Source organism: Acyrthosiphon pisum, chromosome A2, assembly GCF_005508785.2.
Source record: "Acyrthosiphon pisum isolate AL4f chromosome A2, pea_aphid_22Mar2018_4r6ur, whole genome shotgun sequence".
NCBI lineage: Eukaryota > Metazoa > Arthropoda > Insecta > Hemiptera > Aphididae > Acyrthosiphon > Acyrthosiphon pisum.
The window spans coordinates 17,653,915-17,672,549 of record NC_042495.1 but is presented as its reverse complement, the minus strand read 5'-3'; the positions used below and the strand labels follow the sequence as shown (position 1 = coordinate 17,672,549).

The 18,635-nt window shown below is 27.8% G+C and overlaps 1 protein-coding gene and 1 long non-coding RNA gene across 3 annotated transcripts; one reads left to right on the top strand and one right to left on the bottom strand.

Moving 5' to 3' along the window:
* Positions 1-2,849: 2,849 nt before the first annotated feature.
* Positions 2,850-7,277, bottom strand: LOC100573903. 2 transcript variants are annotated; one of them, XR_510883.3, is made up of 8 exons: positions 6,861-7,277; positions 6,343-6,414; positions 6,139-6,269; positions 5,793-6,061; positions 5,633-5,718; positions 4,833-4,929; positions 4,051-4,173; positions 2,850-3,239 (listed from the first exon to the last, which is right to left on the bottom strand). It is a non-coding gene; the product is annotated as an uncharacterized LOC100573903 (long non-coding RNA). The 2 variants fall into 2 exon arrangements; XR_001679798.2 differs by having other exon boundaries at positions 5,793-6,016.
* Positions 7,278-7,399: 122 nt separating this feature from the next.
* On the top strand, positions 7,400-11,602 carry LOC100573952 (SET and MYND domain-containing protein 4). Its single transcript, XM_003245749.4, has 5 exons — positions 7,400-8,395; positions 9,164-9,288; positions 9,606-10,244; positions 11,044-11,195; positions 11,267-11,602. Exons 1-5 carry the CDS (start codon positions 7,651-7,653, stop codon positions 11,502-11,504), a joined length of 1,899 nt encoding a protein of 632 aa, XP_003245797.1. The 5' UTR covers positions 7,400-7,650; the 3' UTR covers positions 11,505-11,602.
* Positions 11,603-18,635: the final 7,033 nt, after the last annotated feature.

Sequence of the window (18,635 nt, the reverse complement as noted above, 5' to 3'; positions counted from 1 at the left end):
AATATTATTATAACTTTCTATTAAAAGCAATTATTACAGCTCAAAAATCTATAGTGTCTTCATCAAAAGTCGGAAAATAATATTAATAATTACAAAAAATATTTAAGTTCAACATCTTCGACTATGAACCAATAGAAAGGTGTTTTATTATTATTATAATATTATATTATTATAATAAAGGTGTTTTATAATATTCTCTCTCTTGACGGAAAAAACTCTATTTACAAAACACTAAATATATAAAATTATGGAGTGACACAAATACAATAGAATTAGGTATGAATAATATAAAATTCACATTCAATTTTATAACACAGAACATATTATGAGGTTTATAATGTTATTGCCATAATTAATTATTAACTAAAATTAATATCCATATAGTGTTTTCTATAGACATCAGTAGGTATATTCGTAGGTGATGATTTTAAGTATGTTTTAGAAGCATTATTGATTAAAATACTTTCTTGATTTCTGGTGGATTTGGCATTATTTAAATTAAAATTTAACACATCCATTACAACTTATTGAGTAAGTTGAATTAATATTATGAAATTACAACAAAATAACTAAAATCGTTATTACTATTGGTTATTTAGTATGTAAGTTTATCCAAATTTGAACATAAGATAAATATTAATTTATTTTTTATATTTTTAAGATTTGTTGGTTACAGAATAACCTATTTACCTACGTGGAACCTTGTTCTAAATTTTCAATCCTTATCAATAAAATTTGAACATTTTATCAATTTTTAACAACAAAAAATAAAATTTAAAATTTGACAAATTTTGTCAAAATTCGTACTTTAAATGTTTGTAAGAAAAAATTGTGCATATTATTAATATTTATCAACTGCTATTGTAACAATATAATATCAGGAACCTTGTATAAAATTTTCACGTTTTTTGGGCCAGTATTGATATTTATAGAAAAAAAAAACAACAATTGAATACCTATACTAATTATGTACAGTAAACACATTTTACTATAAGTAAAAATAATATCAAACTCTTATATTAGGTTACCCATAAAGAAATCTTAGTGTTTATTTTTATTTTACTTATACCTATCTAATTTTTTTAAAAAACTTCAATTCGTTTATTTAACATTGGCTTTCCTAATGATTTACCTATAAATTTTAACTAATGAATGGAAATATGAAATATTGGAACAAATGCAGTTTAGTATCTAAGCGATTTTTTTTTTCAAAATTTGAGTTTTTATATGCTTAACATGGGTATTGGTCAAATTGGAAATTACACATCATCATACTTTTCATTTTAATATTTTACTGTAGGGTAAATAAGGTAGTTACGTTTACAATTTATTACAATGCTCACTTACCTTTGAGATAACCGGCTTTCACGATTTTTCTGATCATCGTCACCATAATGATTTTGCGTTTATGCTTGCAGTCCTTTTTCGTAGGGTGGCGTAGGCGTGATATTGCAAAATGTACAATAATTGTACTTAATATATTGACGTAAAGTTACAAGAGTCGATTTGGAATTTCACACAAATTTAAACTAAATTAATAATTATATAGTTTGTATGTTTGAACGTTATATTTCATTTTCAGACACCGAAAATGATTTTATAAAAAAAATATTTGATTGTGTGAATATTTTATTTCTTATGGATACCATGTGTATATTATAATAATATTAAAAAAAGAGTGTAAGTGGATGTCGCTCTGCTGTGCAGTAAGTTACAAGTGGGTCACTAGATGGGTTATATTAAATTTGAATTCAATGATATAATTTCATTATATACGAAGAACGATTCTTAGTGGATACGCTTTATGAGTCTGTGGATATTTTATATAATATTGTTATTATTTACTATAGCCTGTGAGTTGTATTAATATTTTTAAACTTGTCACAATTTTTAATTTGTTTCTATGGCGAAAAACATAAAATAAAGTGTTAGAAATTAAATTCCCATTTTTAGCGGTTTTTCGTAATTTGTCAGTGGTTTTACACGCAGCATTAATTAATTATTGAGAAAGTAAAAAATTTGATCTTTTTAAAGTACCATTTTGATCCAATTTGCTAAAAGATAAGATACTATAATATGTTGAAATCAAAGGACTCTTTCTAGTAGAAATTTTGATAAAAAAAAAATATATAAAAGCACCATTGTAAAACCACTAGCTAGGAAGCTTCCTTGTTAAAAAATTTAATGAGTGTTAAAATATCATTTGTATGTAGATATACTATTTACTCGCAAGTATGTACATTGTACACATACACATATAATCCGCGATCCACAAACAAAAAAATAACCAAATACATACATCATATTTTAATGATTTTGTTTATTGATGATTTATATAATCAGATTTAACTATAAAAATAATATTGTCATGATAGGTATACAATTTTTTTTAAATTATTAATAGAGTAAAGTTAAATATACATAAATTTAAGAAATAAAAATGTGTAGGTAAATTATTATTATATAACATAATATATTAGATGCATAGCTGCGTTATAGATTTAAATCTGTGGGTGGAGGGGCATTTTTAACAACAAAAATAATTATATTCAAATTAAATTATCTATTGCTATTATACATGTTAAATAATATGCAATAAAAAACAATTAGGTTGGTTACTAACTAAAAATTATTAATAATTACAAAATCTTTGTAACTACATTAAAAAACAAAGTAAAATAAATGTAAGTAATACATAAAAATGAATAGTTCTTGAAAAATATAAATATTAGACTATTATAGAAAGTAAGTATAATGAAATAATGAAATCAAATAGTTGTATATTATTTTAATAGACTGCATTAAAATATATCAAAGTGATTTCACAAAAAATAATGTACCAACTACCAAAATTAATATACATGGCTGGATAGGACTATAGATAATATAAGAATGGATAGACCATTCCTATTTTAACAAAATAAGGGGTCGTGGTCCGGAGTATGGATGAGAGAATGACTGCTTTTATATAGTGCTCTCACTCCAGCAAGAGGTTTTAAGTTCCGGTAGCTTATCCATTCTTAAAATATTATCTATACATGGGATTCTCTTTCTGCAACGTTTATTTAAAAGTGCTTCCATATCCAATCGTGTTTGCTTAGATTTTACGATTGCATTTGAGGAATCATTCATTCCATATTATACATAGTATTTTTTCGCATTCTCTTCTCATGTTAATTTTTTTGATCAAGGAATTAGCAGACTATGTAACGAGTATATAATTATCTTATTAATTGAATCTGAAAACACAGTAATATAAAAAATGGTTAGAAATTATCTGAATAGTATGTAATCTTATTTATAAAATGTGTCTACAATGAATATTATTGGTAATATATAGTACCTGCTCAATGTGCAACACTAGGCACTAACTAGTTAGTTTTAATTCATATATACTTTGTAACTTAACTAGTTGCATTTAATATTTAAAATAATCTAATCTAACTCATTAAAAATAATAATTAACTGGTTTTTTTTGTAGTTTTTTTCATTTATTGAATTTTTCAATTTCCTATTTCGTTAAACTTTCTATAATCTAATTAGACTGACATTCCAAGAAATTAAGGTTATTACCTACCAATTTGAAATATTTGATCAAACTATCAGTTGACATTTCTTCAATTTACCTAAATTTAGTAAATTTCAGTAACTTACTTATATTCTAACTTAGTTACTTTTTATATTAAAGTAACTTCACTTTAACTAGTTGAAAAAAGGGAATAACTTTTGCCCAGCTTTGCCAATAGGTAGGTATTTATTTAAAATGTTATTCTTTATTACATAATATTTATTAGTTACTAAAAGATAAAGTACCTACTATCTATTATAATGGCTCTATTTCTACGGCTTTAAACAAATTTATAATATTGGAATTTGTGTAGGTACCAAAAATTAAACAAATGTAATAATTGAACAATACTTCGATACCTACATCATTAGGTATATAATATTATGATTTTTGTTATAAGGAGTTTTTGAATATTTAAATTTTGTGTGCCAATAAAATAAACAAAATAATATATTTTATACTATAATTTATGGAGTACTTACTATTGGTTAAATCTGGTGTGTTGCCATTATTATTTATCCATTCATCCAATATTTTAATGCCTTTTAAAGACACTTGTTAAATTTGTATAATATATTCTGATTTCTGTTTAAGTCAATATCTATCTAGAATTTAAAACAATACTTATTAGTTATTTTAGACTGAATATATAACAAATATTATTATTAAGTAGATACCTAATTGTATAAATGCAATGTACACAGAAGTTAGTGTTACAATGACAAATTTATGATTAATTAATCCTAGTACAATGTATTTGGTAAAACCTTTTCTACCACATTCTATATTCATCATGAGTAGATTTTTTAACAAAGGAATGAATACACTATGTAAACAATTTTCTATTTTAAAACATACAAAGAAATATTAACAAAAACATTTAAAGTTAAACTTTAAGATCACCCACCCTGGTATTTGTAGGTAGGTACTAAATAATGAAGATTATACTGTATATAAATATATAGGAATCATATTTTAACGGATTTATATCGAATTTACCATATTTTTTTTTACCATGGAATATTATTATACTACAAAATATTAGTACAATAATACCTACCTATTGGAAATAATTTATTTGTAATATGCATTCTAGATTTATTTGTAACATGCATTCTAGATTTATTCATGTGGGCATAAAAAATGAATGATTTTCACATTTCTTTAGTTAGTGAGAATTAAACTGAACTAGTATTAAATCTTAAGTAGGTACAAAATGTACCTTACATTGTATTTGTATATGTAAATAGTATTCAAATATTACCTGGCGTCAAATCGTGAAGCGTAATATTGAATGATTTTTCAAAAGTTGAATTTAAATTAGTATTGCCTGTATATTTTCTTTGGATATCAATATCAACCTAGAAAATATATCATAAGCAGTAAATTAAAAATGCAATAATGATCCCTTAAATACTAAACATTCTCAAATCATAATATTAATGTTTCATGTTTCTATAAAATTGTGCTTAGTAAATAACTCAATTTTAGAAATATTTTGAGAAGACCAGCTGTTATAGGAATATAAGTATTAGGAATTATACCTATTAATGTATATTTATTATGTATTTAATATTATTCTATGATTTTATTTTTGAATCTTAATGTTTAAAACTCAAATGTGTAGTAGTATATAATACACACGACTCTTAGGATTGTATAAGTTATTGCAGCACAGCTATTCTATGAATATTATTCCTAAGGCAGCCACTGTAATGCAGGCTTCACAGTTCTAAAATCTATTGATGAAAATATTTTCATTTGTACGTCGTATGTTGTGGTCTCCTTACAATCCTTATAATTATTATTAGCTCCTAGAATCACTATTTAATAATATAAATATTTTTATTTTTATTTAATTTCTGTGTTAAAGAGAGCCTCTGTCTCTTAGGCCCAACAAGTTTCTCGCTATGTCACTGCTTCTCAGTTATATTTTATTTACTAACTAATCATACCATTCTACTTCACTTTTTTCTCCGAGAAATTCCACGTCTAATATTTATTAATAAATGTCTCATTACTTTGTACAAAACATTATTATTTTTATCAATTATTATATATTACCAAATAAATCCATAATTTTCATCCACATTGTGTCATTGTTCAAATGGTGTTAAAACATTCAAGGCATCATTACTAAAATGTATATCCTATAATAAGTCACATCATAAATTTATTTATTTAATAGGTATATTATTAGGTAACTACTTTAACTTTATATTACCTTGATTTAAGAATGAAAAGTTCCAACAAATTGTACTGGCTATAGAATACTATAAAACTGTCATTGCAGAGCCATTTTTGATTATGTCACAAACAATATCCCATCAACATATGAACTTTTGTTCAAAACATTATTATTTGTTAAGTATTTAACCTCATTAGGACTGAAATACTGTGTTTTTTGATATGGCATCGTTTGACTAGCAATGTTTTGAATAATAGGAACTTGATCAATATAAGAGTATAAATTATTCAATTAATTTAGTATATCTAAAAATATCTCGAAAAATATTAAAGTGAAACATTTAGTTTAAACATGCATAATACATTTTTTTTTTCAATTTTACCTATACAAGATGTGTATACTGATTCTAAATTCCATTCTAGAAGCAAATTCATCGACTGTTAATTGTAATGAAATTCTGGAAATCTGCTAGGGAGACATTTAGTTGACAGTTGTATTGAGATGAATTATTACCTATTGCATATAATATTAATTGTTATTTACTCATTTGAGAACAATTTATAGTCATAATAAATATAATAATTACTTGTTAAATCTTTACTTAATATTTCACCTTATTTTCATCAAATTCATTAACTGAGCTGTTCATGTTAATGCACTAAAATAGGTTATAAATGTTTTAATATTATAAATAATTGTTTAGGATACTACCTAATAGCAGGGAAGACTATTAATTATAATAATGGTACTCATATTTAATTAATAAATTATAGGTAAGCTGTTATTAATTAAATTTCATTGTAAAATTGCTATGTTCAAAATAATTATGTCACTAATGAAATGTTTTATGTATATAACATCAAAAGTAATATAGGAGGCCATTAATTAGGTATTGAAACAATTTTTGTCAAACATAATTCCTCTCAATTGAAGGTTAACTGAAGGAATCGTTAACATAAATTAACGGTTGGAACTACAAAAAGAAACACATTTTTGATTTGCTAGTTATAAAGACGGACGGAAAAAGTTTCTGTGCCATTCTACGATAATGGATTAAGTATCATACTTTAAACAGAAGGTATATCATATAAATATTTCACTCACCGCATTTATGTAACAAATATTATATGAGTAAACATATATTTGTGTACAAATAACATTCCACTATTGGTTATTACCACTTGTTGTATTTATATTGTATAACGTATTAGGCATGGCTAAATATCTAGTCTATTTAGCCACGATATAAAGTAGTTTTAAGTTTTAGGTGACCGAAAACGAAAATTCAGAGACTGGTGTGCAGTCGTCATGGCGTTGTACTTTGACGACTGATGGTTGTCTTCGCAGTGGCCACATCACTGTTCACCGAATTTTCACGAGTTAAAATTGATTTATTAGAAGTGTAATTGAAAATAAATATTCAGCGGATTTTTAATAGTGTCTTCAAGACTTCAACTACCTATAATTTCTATGTTAAACTCTCAATGATTATTTATTTTACTAAATCAGAAAATTATTGTTTTCTTTATCATGCTATGCATAATATTATGATAATAATTTTAATCGGTAAATACGGGTTGCCAACGATTAAAATAATTAATTAATGTCATCGTACAAAAAAAGAGGATTTCATAATTCGATCGTTTATGTTGGCATTTCCGTATTGTTGTCCGCTTATATAGACCGTTTATAGACATTTCTACAATACTGTAATTTGGCTTTGGTATTCCAAAAGACATAACTCAACTCCCAATACGAATTTTTAGTGTTTCCGTTTCACCTCGCACAGAGCTGTGCAATTGGGCTGTGGCAAGTGGCAACATATTATAAAAAAATAGTTTTGCGCTTGGTTCGACTCAAGATCTACATAGGCAGGACGAACAACGCGTAAAACATGGAATACGACGACTTTTTCCACTACACCTCTCGGCTGCTGATGGCCGACGTGATGGATGACGTCAAAGTGGAATTTTCCAAGCCGAAGTCGGCCAAACAGCGGTTCATGTTCACGCGGGCCCTGCTTCTCAAACACAAAATGCTGGCCTCGACTTTGGACATGGGCATTCAGTACGACCATCCCGCCACGTCGAAGAGCCTCCGACAGAGTGGCAACGCGTTATTCAAGGCCGAGTTGTACGAGGAGGCCGCCGACATGTACACCAAGAGTTTGCGGGGCAGCAAACCGAGCTCCGAGTGTTACGCTCTCGCGATGGCCAACCGATCGGCCGCGCACTTCCACATGGGCAAGTACGAGCAATGCCTGACGGGCGCTCGTTGTGCGATGGGTGCCAATTACCCGTCCAAACTCGCGTACAAGCTGTACGAGCGGGCCGGGCGTGCAGAACGCATATTGGGGTTCGTCGAACGGGCGAAGGAGAGCTACGCCGTGTGCCTGACACGACTGGACAAGGCGGACATGTCTGCGGAAAACAAGCGCAAGTTCAGGGCGGCGGTCGAAATTGCCGCGACCGAGTGCGAGCAACTGCTGACTGAGCAGAAGAGGACGATGGAAACACCTAGCGTCGAGCACCTGGTTGGCGGAAGAAACGAAAATATCCCTGCACTATCGGCCTTTGTGGAACTGAAAATGTCCGAGGATATGGGACGCGGTGTTTATGCCACCCGTGACATTTACCCCGGTAAGTGAAATAATGGGTAGGTTAAGCCATTATGCCTAAGTACCTAAGATATTTTTTGTAGCAAACGGTAAAATGTCTAGGGTGCAGCAATTTCGAGAGTAAATATTTTTTATTATTATATTTGGGCACCATCCCTCCTACCTACATAATATTATAAAATTAATTGTTTTCCAGTTATTTTTATGATTAATTAACAATAAACTGTGGTAATAAATAGTATAGTTTATGAAAGTCGTGTTTAATATTTATTACTCTTATAACATATTATGGCAATTTAAAAAAAAAAATCCTAAGGTCAAAAAAATAAATGAATTAGATATTACAAAATCATTTATTCGCATTACCTAGTGACTGATGGGATGAGTGATATAATGCTAACCGGTGTCCAAAGAAATTGTTCTTCAAGCATCATTCACTATCATTCTAGCCACTGGGTATACAAAGATTTTAATACAAATTCTTGTCGACTGTGGCCAGTAATACTAAGTTTAGTTAAGCGTTAAGGTTTTTTTTAATATAATAAACTATACACACTGCCTAATTCAACAATGTTATTTTTTGCTGTCTTACTTTTTTTAACTGATATAATTTATAAACATATTTTAGAACTTGACAAATGTTCAAAATATGTAACTAAAAATGAATGTTACTGGGTGATTGTACTTGTGTTAGGTACCTACTTGTGAATAATTTTATTTATCAAATATAAAATAAATTTTTGAATGAATATCTGCTATGGAATTATGTTGTATGCCTATTAATTTTTAGGTGATGTTGTGGCCATAGATGAACCTTATATTTGTGGGCCTTTTAGAGATGATATAGAAGTTTGTCATTATAATGGTTGCCTAAAGTTGGGATTTGCTCTTTTTCGCTGTCCAAAATGTCAATTGGTATGTTTTTTTATATCTAACACATGTAAAAATATTAGGTATGCATTATATAAATGAAATATACATATTAAAATCTTTTTGGTTATTTAATATTTTTTATAAAAAAATTAGTCCAAACCCTAATAATTTTAAACCATTCTGTCTATAGTCTACATTAGTTTTTATAAATTACTTAATGATTTTTTTGATTTATCTGCTAATGTATATATCTTTAAATACTACTTTTCTACTACCTATGTATACCTATTATTATATAATATCTAAAGCTTAATATTAAGGAATAGAAAATAATATATTAATTTTGAAACTTTGATCAGGTTTATTACTGCAATGAAGACTGTATGAATAAAGATTACAAAGATGGACATAATTTGGCATGTCCAATTATATATTTCATAAAATTAACACCAGGATTCCCAAGAATGAATGAACTTGCTATGAAGTGGTTCTTAAAAGACTACTTAAAAATGGGTTTAAAAAAATATTGTTTGATAGTTGATAACTTTTCTGAATCTAAAATTGATCCTATGACAAGGGGTTTTGATGAGATTGGTCAATATAAGTCTGATAATTTTTTAACAGCCTATTCTTTGGATAATAGTGAGAACAAACTGCCAATGGAGATCTTGTTTTTTTTTAACTGTATTGCTGTTGATATGTTGCATTATTTGATATTAAGTGGCTTTAAAATTCCAGAGCGGTATATTGGTAGTGTGGGCGCTTCATTAGTGCGTATTCTAACTGTTTTAGATTTAAATTGTAGAAAGTTAAACATCAATGCCCCTACTGTATCTTTTCGAAGAGATCGCCGATTAACCCTTAGAATAGCATTGACTTTGTATCCAACCATCTCCTTGTTCAACCATTCTTGTGATGCAAATATTAAACGGAGTGGAGAAATAACTGATAGAATAAGAGTTATGAAAGCAGTTCAACCAATTCCCAAAGGAACTCAGGTGATTATATAGATAATTGTATCATTATTATTATTATTTTATGTTTGTCTGTTGGTCACACGCCATATTGTGGCCATGTTGCTACTATAAAAAAAATATTCTATTGGGTATTTGAAGTAAAAAAAATAATTCATAACCTAAAAATACCATGACATTTGTATAGTGATAATAATGAATAAGGACTGCATTAACGTGGGGTTGCAGCATGTTCGTCACCACCCTTTAAAATCACAAAAATTTGGATATTATTTTCAGTTAGAAATGCATAAAATTTTTATTTAATACAAGAATAATATTTTAAAATTGAACTTAAGTTTGTCTAACTTCATTTAAAAAAAATGTATTTATAAATCTTAAAAAAAAGTTAACGATAAGTCAAATTCATTTTTTATTAATGTTATAAGCTCAAATTTGTTTACATTAGATACTCAGCCATAAGTTAATCATTTTCTTATTTTGTTGTAATTTATTAACCAATAACCAATATATAAATTACGGTGACCCACCTGACAACTAATGTATAACCGAGGGGTACTCACTTGTCGAGGTAAAATATACAGCTACTTCCCCTGTTTTTTAATTTTGCACGTCTTTTTGCTTGCTTATAAAATATAATATAGAGTACACATACAATATGATAATACAATTTGACCATAAAATAATATTGTTTTGTATAAACTTTAGGTACCTATTGCACATTTTTGCACAAAAACATGTTTATTTTTATTTAGTTTGACAATTATAATATTGTTGAATAACTTTATACCTCATATATTTTGTTTTATTTGTTACCATCTAGTTATGCTGTACTTATGGAATGATTTATAATGGACATGATAAAGAATCAAGGCAAGAAGTTTGCAATGATCGTTTTAACTTTAAGTGCAACTGCCAGCCTTGCATAAAGAATTGGCCAACATTTAATCTTATACCAAACCACCATTCTATATTGTATGTTATATATTTACATTTCATAATTTTAATTATGTTTAAATATTATGATTTTTATATTATGCTTATAGAAAGTATATTCTGAACCCTAGTATGGCAGATATAGTGTCATCCGAGTGCAAAAAGTTTATGGAATTTACAAAGTCAGTGGAACCAAAAGATCATTGTCAGCATTTAAATTATTTATATTCATTTATTAAACTTTTGTATGCTAATGTAGAACGACCATTTGCATTATATGAGGATTGTCTTGAAATGATAGGTAATGCTCATAGCATAAGTACTTATTTAATAAGTATTTGTGAATAATGAACATCTATGAATATTGATATCTTACTTTTATAATAACTGGTTTATTAATAATTAAGTAATTTTTAATTATATCAAAAGTAGTAATTTGTGTTCAATTATTCTTATAAGTGATTTATTATGATTTAAATGAATTATTTTGCTAATATTTTTTTATTTACATCAGATTCATTAATTATGTTACATTATATTAAGAAGATAAGTTTTTGTTATTGACTAGATTATTAACATTATAATATTATATTTGTATTGACTTAATATAAGTCTAGATTCCTTACAACCCTATGATTAAACTCTTAGTATAAGGTCTATGATTACACCTACAACAACAAATTTGAGGAAAAACTACATCTGTATCAAGTAAAAAATAGTTATAGTTAGTGTGACAACTGATCACATTAATACAATGACATTATCATATTTTAATAATGATGGTACATGAGAAAGAGAAAAAAATTATGGTATGTTGGTGGTACCTTAATAACATACCGAGTATATTATAATTTATAATATAGCGTACACATTTTCATCACTAATTAACATAGGTATCATGTTAGTCCGTGATCTCCATAAAAATTAAATAACATTATCACCAGTTGCTACCTAGGCCAGGCCGCCAGGGCGTGCCTAACTGGGGGATCCAAAATATAAAAATATTCATTCCAAAATATTTGTAAAAAAACGAATACCATGACCTTGAGCACCTTGTCATGTTTACCGATTCGAGCTAGGTATTATACGAAAACGATTTTAAACATATTATTATTGTTTAATATCGAAAAATTAAAAATACGTTCAGATTGAATTTATTAGGTACACCATAATTTATTATTATTTTTATTTAATTGTAAAGTGTTTCTGACATACACAGTCATCTAACATAATGATAAATTATAACAATATATTAACATTTGGAGAGTTGGTAGGCGTAAATTATTTACTATCATTTACAATAAGTACAGTATTTACATCGATAAATATATATTATATATGTTACAATAAAAAGAATAATACATTTAATTGTTGTATTTTTTTTTTATAAATTATTGGAATTGATATAGGTCATCATGAGGACGTCCACGCTTGAGACGCTGGAGTGTAGGCTTATCGCTGAGTTTAAAATGTTTCGCGCTACTGGCTACTTAAAGATCGTGTTTTTCGATTCTTGAATAATTGTTTTGTACTGCTTGAGGAGTGGTTATATACACATAATACAATCCTGTGTTTTGCAAATAAAAATCCCACTTTTTTAAAGTATTTAGTGAATATATTATTGAAATATTGTTGTACCCAATTCAAAGTTCGGCCGTATATAGTGTCTATCAGTAAAATGTTTCTAAAATGATTGTTCTAAGGAGTAAAGGTAATAGTCCTTTAAAGTGGTTTTACAAACCTAACAAACAAAACTTAAAGTACTCAAATATACGTTCAAAAACATCATAATATGGGCTATTATATGCAATTAAGATTTGGAAAATTTACTGAAGAAAATATATGTATATAATATACGTGAAGGCGTTTTTTAAACAAATTGTTGACCTTCAATACAATTTTATCGATAGCGCTCAATGTCCACGTATTGCTGTAACTTTAAGCCAACAATTACATATTTAATTTTTTCTTATTATTATTAATATTGTTAAATGATTTTTAAATATATAAACACACAAAAAAGTATTTCATTATAATTATTAAACTCTGTTAGTTTTATATTGTCAATATTTATAATTACCTAATTATGAAGAATGATAAAATATATTTTAACACTAATTAGTTAAAATGTATTATACACATCGACACACACAACAGCATTCTCCCTGCGTATGCAATCGGTGGCGGTCATACGTGATGAGGGATGTAATATGTGTTTAGTATACTTAATATTTGTGTATTTTAAATAATAAATGTATTTTTTAAATATCTTTAATATATCATTTGTGTTCTCAAATAATACTAATAATATTATAATTAAATCAACATTAAACCTATTTCTACCTTTGGGCAAACCTATGGCTCGCATGCCAAAAGGTGTGTACATTGGTTACATTTTTACGGTACCTACGCTAAAATATTTTTATTTCAATGTATTTGTTCAATCGTGCAGTATGTAGGTACCTATTAAGTGAAAATAAAACAGTAAACAAAATTATTTATTATTTCTAAAAATAAATTCATCAATTATAAAAGTTTGAAACTCACTGCTTCCAGACATGATATTTTATATTTTGACAAAGAAGTAGTTCTTATTTTAAATATATCCAATATTCGCGTCAACACACACAGGTAATATACTAATATGTGAAAGTTTATTTTCAACAATCATTTATTTTAAATAAAACCATAGTTATAATAATAATAATATATATTTATTAAATAAATAAATAAATATATATATATAAGTACCTATATAACATATTTATACCACAAAGGGTAAGCGTAGGTAATGCAAGCGAAAAACTTTTATCGTTAAATTAACATTCAAAGAGAATAAATGAATACAAATTATAATGCATCAAATATTTAAATAACCAATCCAAGTTGTTAGGTTGGAACAGGAATTGAAACAAAAATCAAAACACATTGTTGAATGAAGCTAATGCTGCTTGTTTTTCATTAAAACATCTAAAAGACTAACAAAACACACACAACTAATGTTAAAATAATTTCAGTCAAATTTTTGAAGAACCTATCACCCGAAGAAAAATTTTTTATATATTGTTCATCATGAACATTATATTACTGACACGTGTATTTTTTTTTTAATTTTGGCTCTATTTATATAGGCTTTAAATAGTCATAGACACAATACTATCCGTGATATACTCAGTAAACTGAACATTTTCCAGAGGCAAGTTACAAATATCCCAAATATTAATGCATACTAATAACAATGTATTATAATATAATATAACTAATAAGTAATTATATATTTCAGATCATTGTATTGACTACCTATTGAGTATATCATATTACATTTACTACTTTACTAGTGGACCCACAGGCTATCGCACACCCCTCTATTTAAGAAAAATCTCAGTGACAATATTGTATCTGAAGACTGAAATTACCATTTTTACCGAATAAAAATAATTAAATTATTGATAAACCATAAACTTGGTTTGAGAATCTGTATAAATATTTAAAGATGCGTTTGTACAATTTCGCGATTTATATCAATAAAGAATGTATCTAGATGAATAATTTATTTAGATTAGTAAAAAAATTATCTAAGATGAACGTTTGGATACATTGTAACTATTTATCTAGATAAGATAAAAGATGAACAAATAATTATCTAGATAAATCCGAACACAGAATATAATAATATTGATATGATTAATAATAATAATATTATACGTTTCGACACGAAAACAGTTTTTGTGTGTGCCTACGTCGCGGGCTCGAGCATTCACGTATAACATTATACTATACAAATTTGCGTACCTTATACATAATATACCTATATATATCCTATATTATGTACAATAGGTAGGTATAGGTACCTACATTAAAAATCGTGTACCGCGAACATGTTAACAAAAAAAATCCATTACGAGACTCCGCATTTAAATTATAATATCATACGTATGTTTTAGTATTATTATTTATTTTGTTCTTGTCTGTACAATATTAATAATATTATACTGAAATATAGCGAAATGAATATTAATTTATTATACCTAATGGCTAATATGTGATAGGTACTTATAGTTTTAACAATATATTATTATGGACTGTAACGCAAACGATCTGAGGGCTGCGATGGATTCGCTCACCCTTCCGTACTTGGTCCGCTCCAGATTTTTTGAACGGGTTTTTTCGCAATAATTTTGTTTTCTCTGAGCCCTGTAGGAACGTAAAATAAAATCAGTTTATTCGACAATTCGAAATTCACATGTCTATAACGTACGATTGACGCTTTTGCTATATAACTGGCAGTTGCAGTTAATCCTTATATAGGTACACCATAAATACTTATTATGAGATATTGCAGTCTTGGAAAAGTATATGCCAATTTAGGGAGTTTTCCGTTCGACCTTCGACCTATGTACATGTATGAAAAAGATTTGTGGATAAATGTATTTATATTATATATGGTGTGTTTGAAAAGATGTCAACATTTTTTGATCACTATAATATTATAATAGCAGCTGTGCCAAAATGCAAAGGCATATACGTGACTTATCGTATTGTGAAAAGGAAATTAATATTTCATGAAATGTATGGTCGTGAAGTATCTCATATTGATGTATATTATAATATATTATTCATTATTATAAAAACATTATAAAGTCGATGACAGTGCTTGTGGCAAAAAATTATCAAAGGTGGGCATTAATTAGATATAGTTAAAAAGTTTTTTTTTTAACTTGACTGGTTAGTTTATTTTATTAGGTATCAACTTTTGAACTTAACTAGTTTAATCGACAGTTGAAATAACTTAGCATTTTTCAGTTGATTTTAAAATTGTTTTGAAATTTTTCGTTTTTATGGTTTTATACATAATATACCTACATAAAAAAATATGATAGTAAAAATAATAGAATACTATAATAATACAAACTTTTCGGTTATAACATTTCTTTATAAAATAGTTTTGTAAAATATAGATATTTTTTAGTTGATTATACATAATACTATATCACCTTAAGTAATTGCTATTCAATTTAAACAATTGATATTCGTTTAATGTATAATTTGTAAACTGTTGACTTCTACCTTTTCGATATTGTGTTCTCTTAACTTAACTTGAGTAAATTATTTTCATTAACTTGGCCACCTCTGGAAATTATATTATGTTTACATTCGACAAACGAAAATAATTAGTAATTCTTAGCATGAATCAATACGTGATAAGAAAGATTCGTAGTTACCTGTATGATATTAGGTATAATAAAACATATATATATATATATGGGATAATTTTAGCAGTGATTGTTTTGCAGTAGGTACCTTAAAAAACGTCAATACTTCAGGTTTGTCGATATAAATAATATTACCGAATTGGTATTTAATAATATTATTTGTGATATGCGTGTTTAATGTTAAAATGATTACCATAATATGTGTAATACATAATATTAATATTAAATCGCAACTTTCAGTGAGTACCTACGTGAAATTACGCGATGTAGGACATATTATAATGTCTAGGGCCCGGAAGTTTATGCACAAAAAACTAAAATGCAATTTTTTTTTTTAAATATGCATATTTATGTAAAAAACCTCAAAATATGCGAAAATATGTAAACTAAAATTTCATTTTTTAACTCATCAGATTGTGATTCAAATTTGTAGTTCATCCAGCAACTTTTTGATGCACTCATTAATAACATGCCAATGCATGAACTCCGGGCCCTATAATAATGTCATTCAGTCGTTGTATCATTTTGTATAAGTTTCCTCGCCACCTTTGCAAGTTAAACGACATAATATTATATCGTCCATGTTGTTTTGCATGAGGTATTATACGTGGTGCGTTTTTTTTATTGTGGTATCCCCAGTAGGCCTAATCCACGTGGTAAGCGAGAACGCGCGAACGCCGATCGACTCCAATGATAATTAATTTTATAGATTTGTATCGTTTTAAAATAAGATAAAGACAAATAAATATCAAATTATACGTTGAATATATCTAATCTAGGTTTTAATTTTAATTGTAATGAATTTTTAATTTTGTCAGCACGGCATTCACCCGTTTCCAGCTTACTTGTGTTGAATTTAAGTGCGTTTCTGCCTCAACAGTGAAGCTGTGGCGTTGAAGGATTTTTCGTATTAATTTATCACATGGAATTTTAAGTCCAGGAAGTCAAAACGAGTTAAAATGATTCGGGTCTCATTTATTAGAAACCGGGTAAAAAATGTTACGCGCGGGCGATGGATAAATTATGGTTTTTGCGTTCAAAAGCGGGTAAAATTGTTTGCAGGTTTCGCGTCCGAAACCGGGTACAATTTCTAGCGGGCTAAGGGAATGGGGTAAAAAACCGGGTTATATTTGTGAAGGTTATGGGTTTTGCATCGAAAACCGGGCAAAATTGTTTGCAGGTTTCGCGTCCGAAACCGGGTACAATTGTTAGCGGGCTAAGGGTGCGCGGGGTATAATGGTGGGTCAAATAGATGTGGGTTATGGGTTTTGCGTTCAAAACCGGGTAAAATTGCTTGCGAGTGTTGGATTACGGGCATGGGATTTTTTAAAATGGGTACAGTTGTTGGGTTTTACTCCTTGGAATTATAACAACCATGTGAAGAAGATGGAAATAATTAATTAAGTGAACGTCTTGATATAATATTAACAATCGTTTTAAATTATTTAAAGGACCCTCCCCTGGATACTTATTTAAATTCAACACTGTCCTAATACTATAGGTAAGATATAACTATAACTACATCATTATTATAACTATTATTAATTCTGTAATTTAATTATAATATACTATATATTTTATTTATTATCGTATCATATGTTTTTCTTAAGTTTAACATTCGACATCCACGTGCACACCAGATTCATATTTCACCGAGTACTGACTACTTACTCCAACTACAGACTCCTCTATCAAGCTCCATTCTAACCACCTATTCAAGATGTCACTATATACGCAAAACCATTGAATGCTAGTGTATACAGTGGGTGTGGGTGTATGTAGGTTTATGTGCAGTGGATGTGTGTATTGTTACTTATTGATAGATTAAATTCTGCTGAATAATAATATAGATATATAATAATAATAATATTCAAATGATGAAAAAAATAAATTAATCACGGCACATTATAATATATTATAATGAAAGAATAATAATAATAATATACAGAACGAAGGTGCCCAAAGATGCACACTACAATATTACAGTAGGTAGGTACTTATTTTTGGGCCAAAAATTAACAACATTTAAAAATATCGTTATCTGGCTCTATTAAATTAATAATAAATAATCGGCAACGCCATAGCAATATTATATTGATAGTGTAAATAATGTGATTAGGCGGGCTGAAATCTGAGCTACTGTATAGTTAGGTATTAAGTTAAAGTTTAATCGAGGGATTCTTATGATATCATTTAATAATCAAAACAAATAAATAGTAGGTGCTCATAATACGTATCCATGTTTTACTGTGTTATAATATAATAG

Excerpts from the sequence above, each read along its gene's own strand:
- LOC100573952 (XM_003245749.4), top strand. The coding sequence starts at position 7,651 with ATGGAATACGACGACTTTTTCCACTACACCTCTCGGCTGCTGATGGCC. Across the intron at positions 9,289-9,605 it reads GCTGTCCAAAATGTCAATTG|GTTTATTACTGCAATGAAGA; the intron begins GTATGTTTTTTT and ends AACTTTGATCAG. Across the intron at positions 10,245-11,043 it reads CAATTCCCAAAGGAACTCAG|TTATGCTGTACTTATGGAAT; the intron begins GTGATTATATAG and ends GTTACCATCTAG.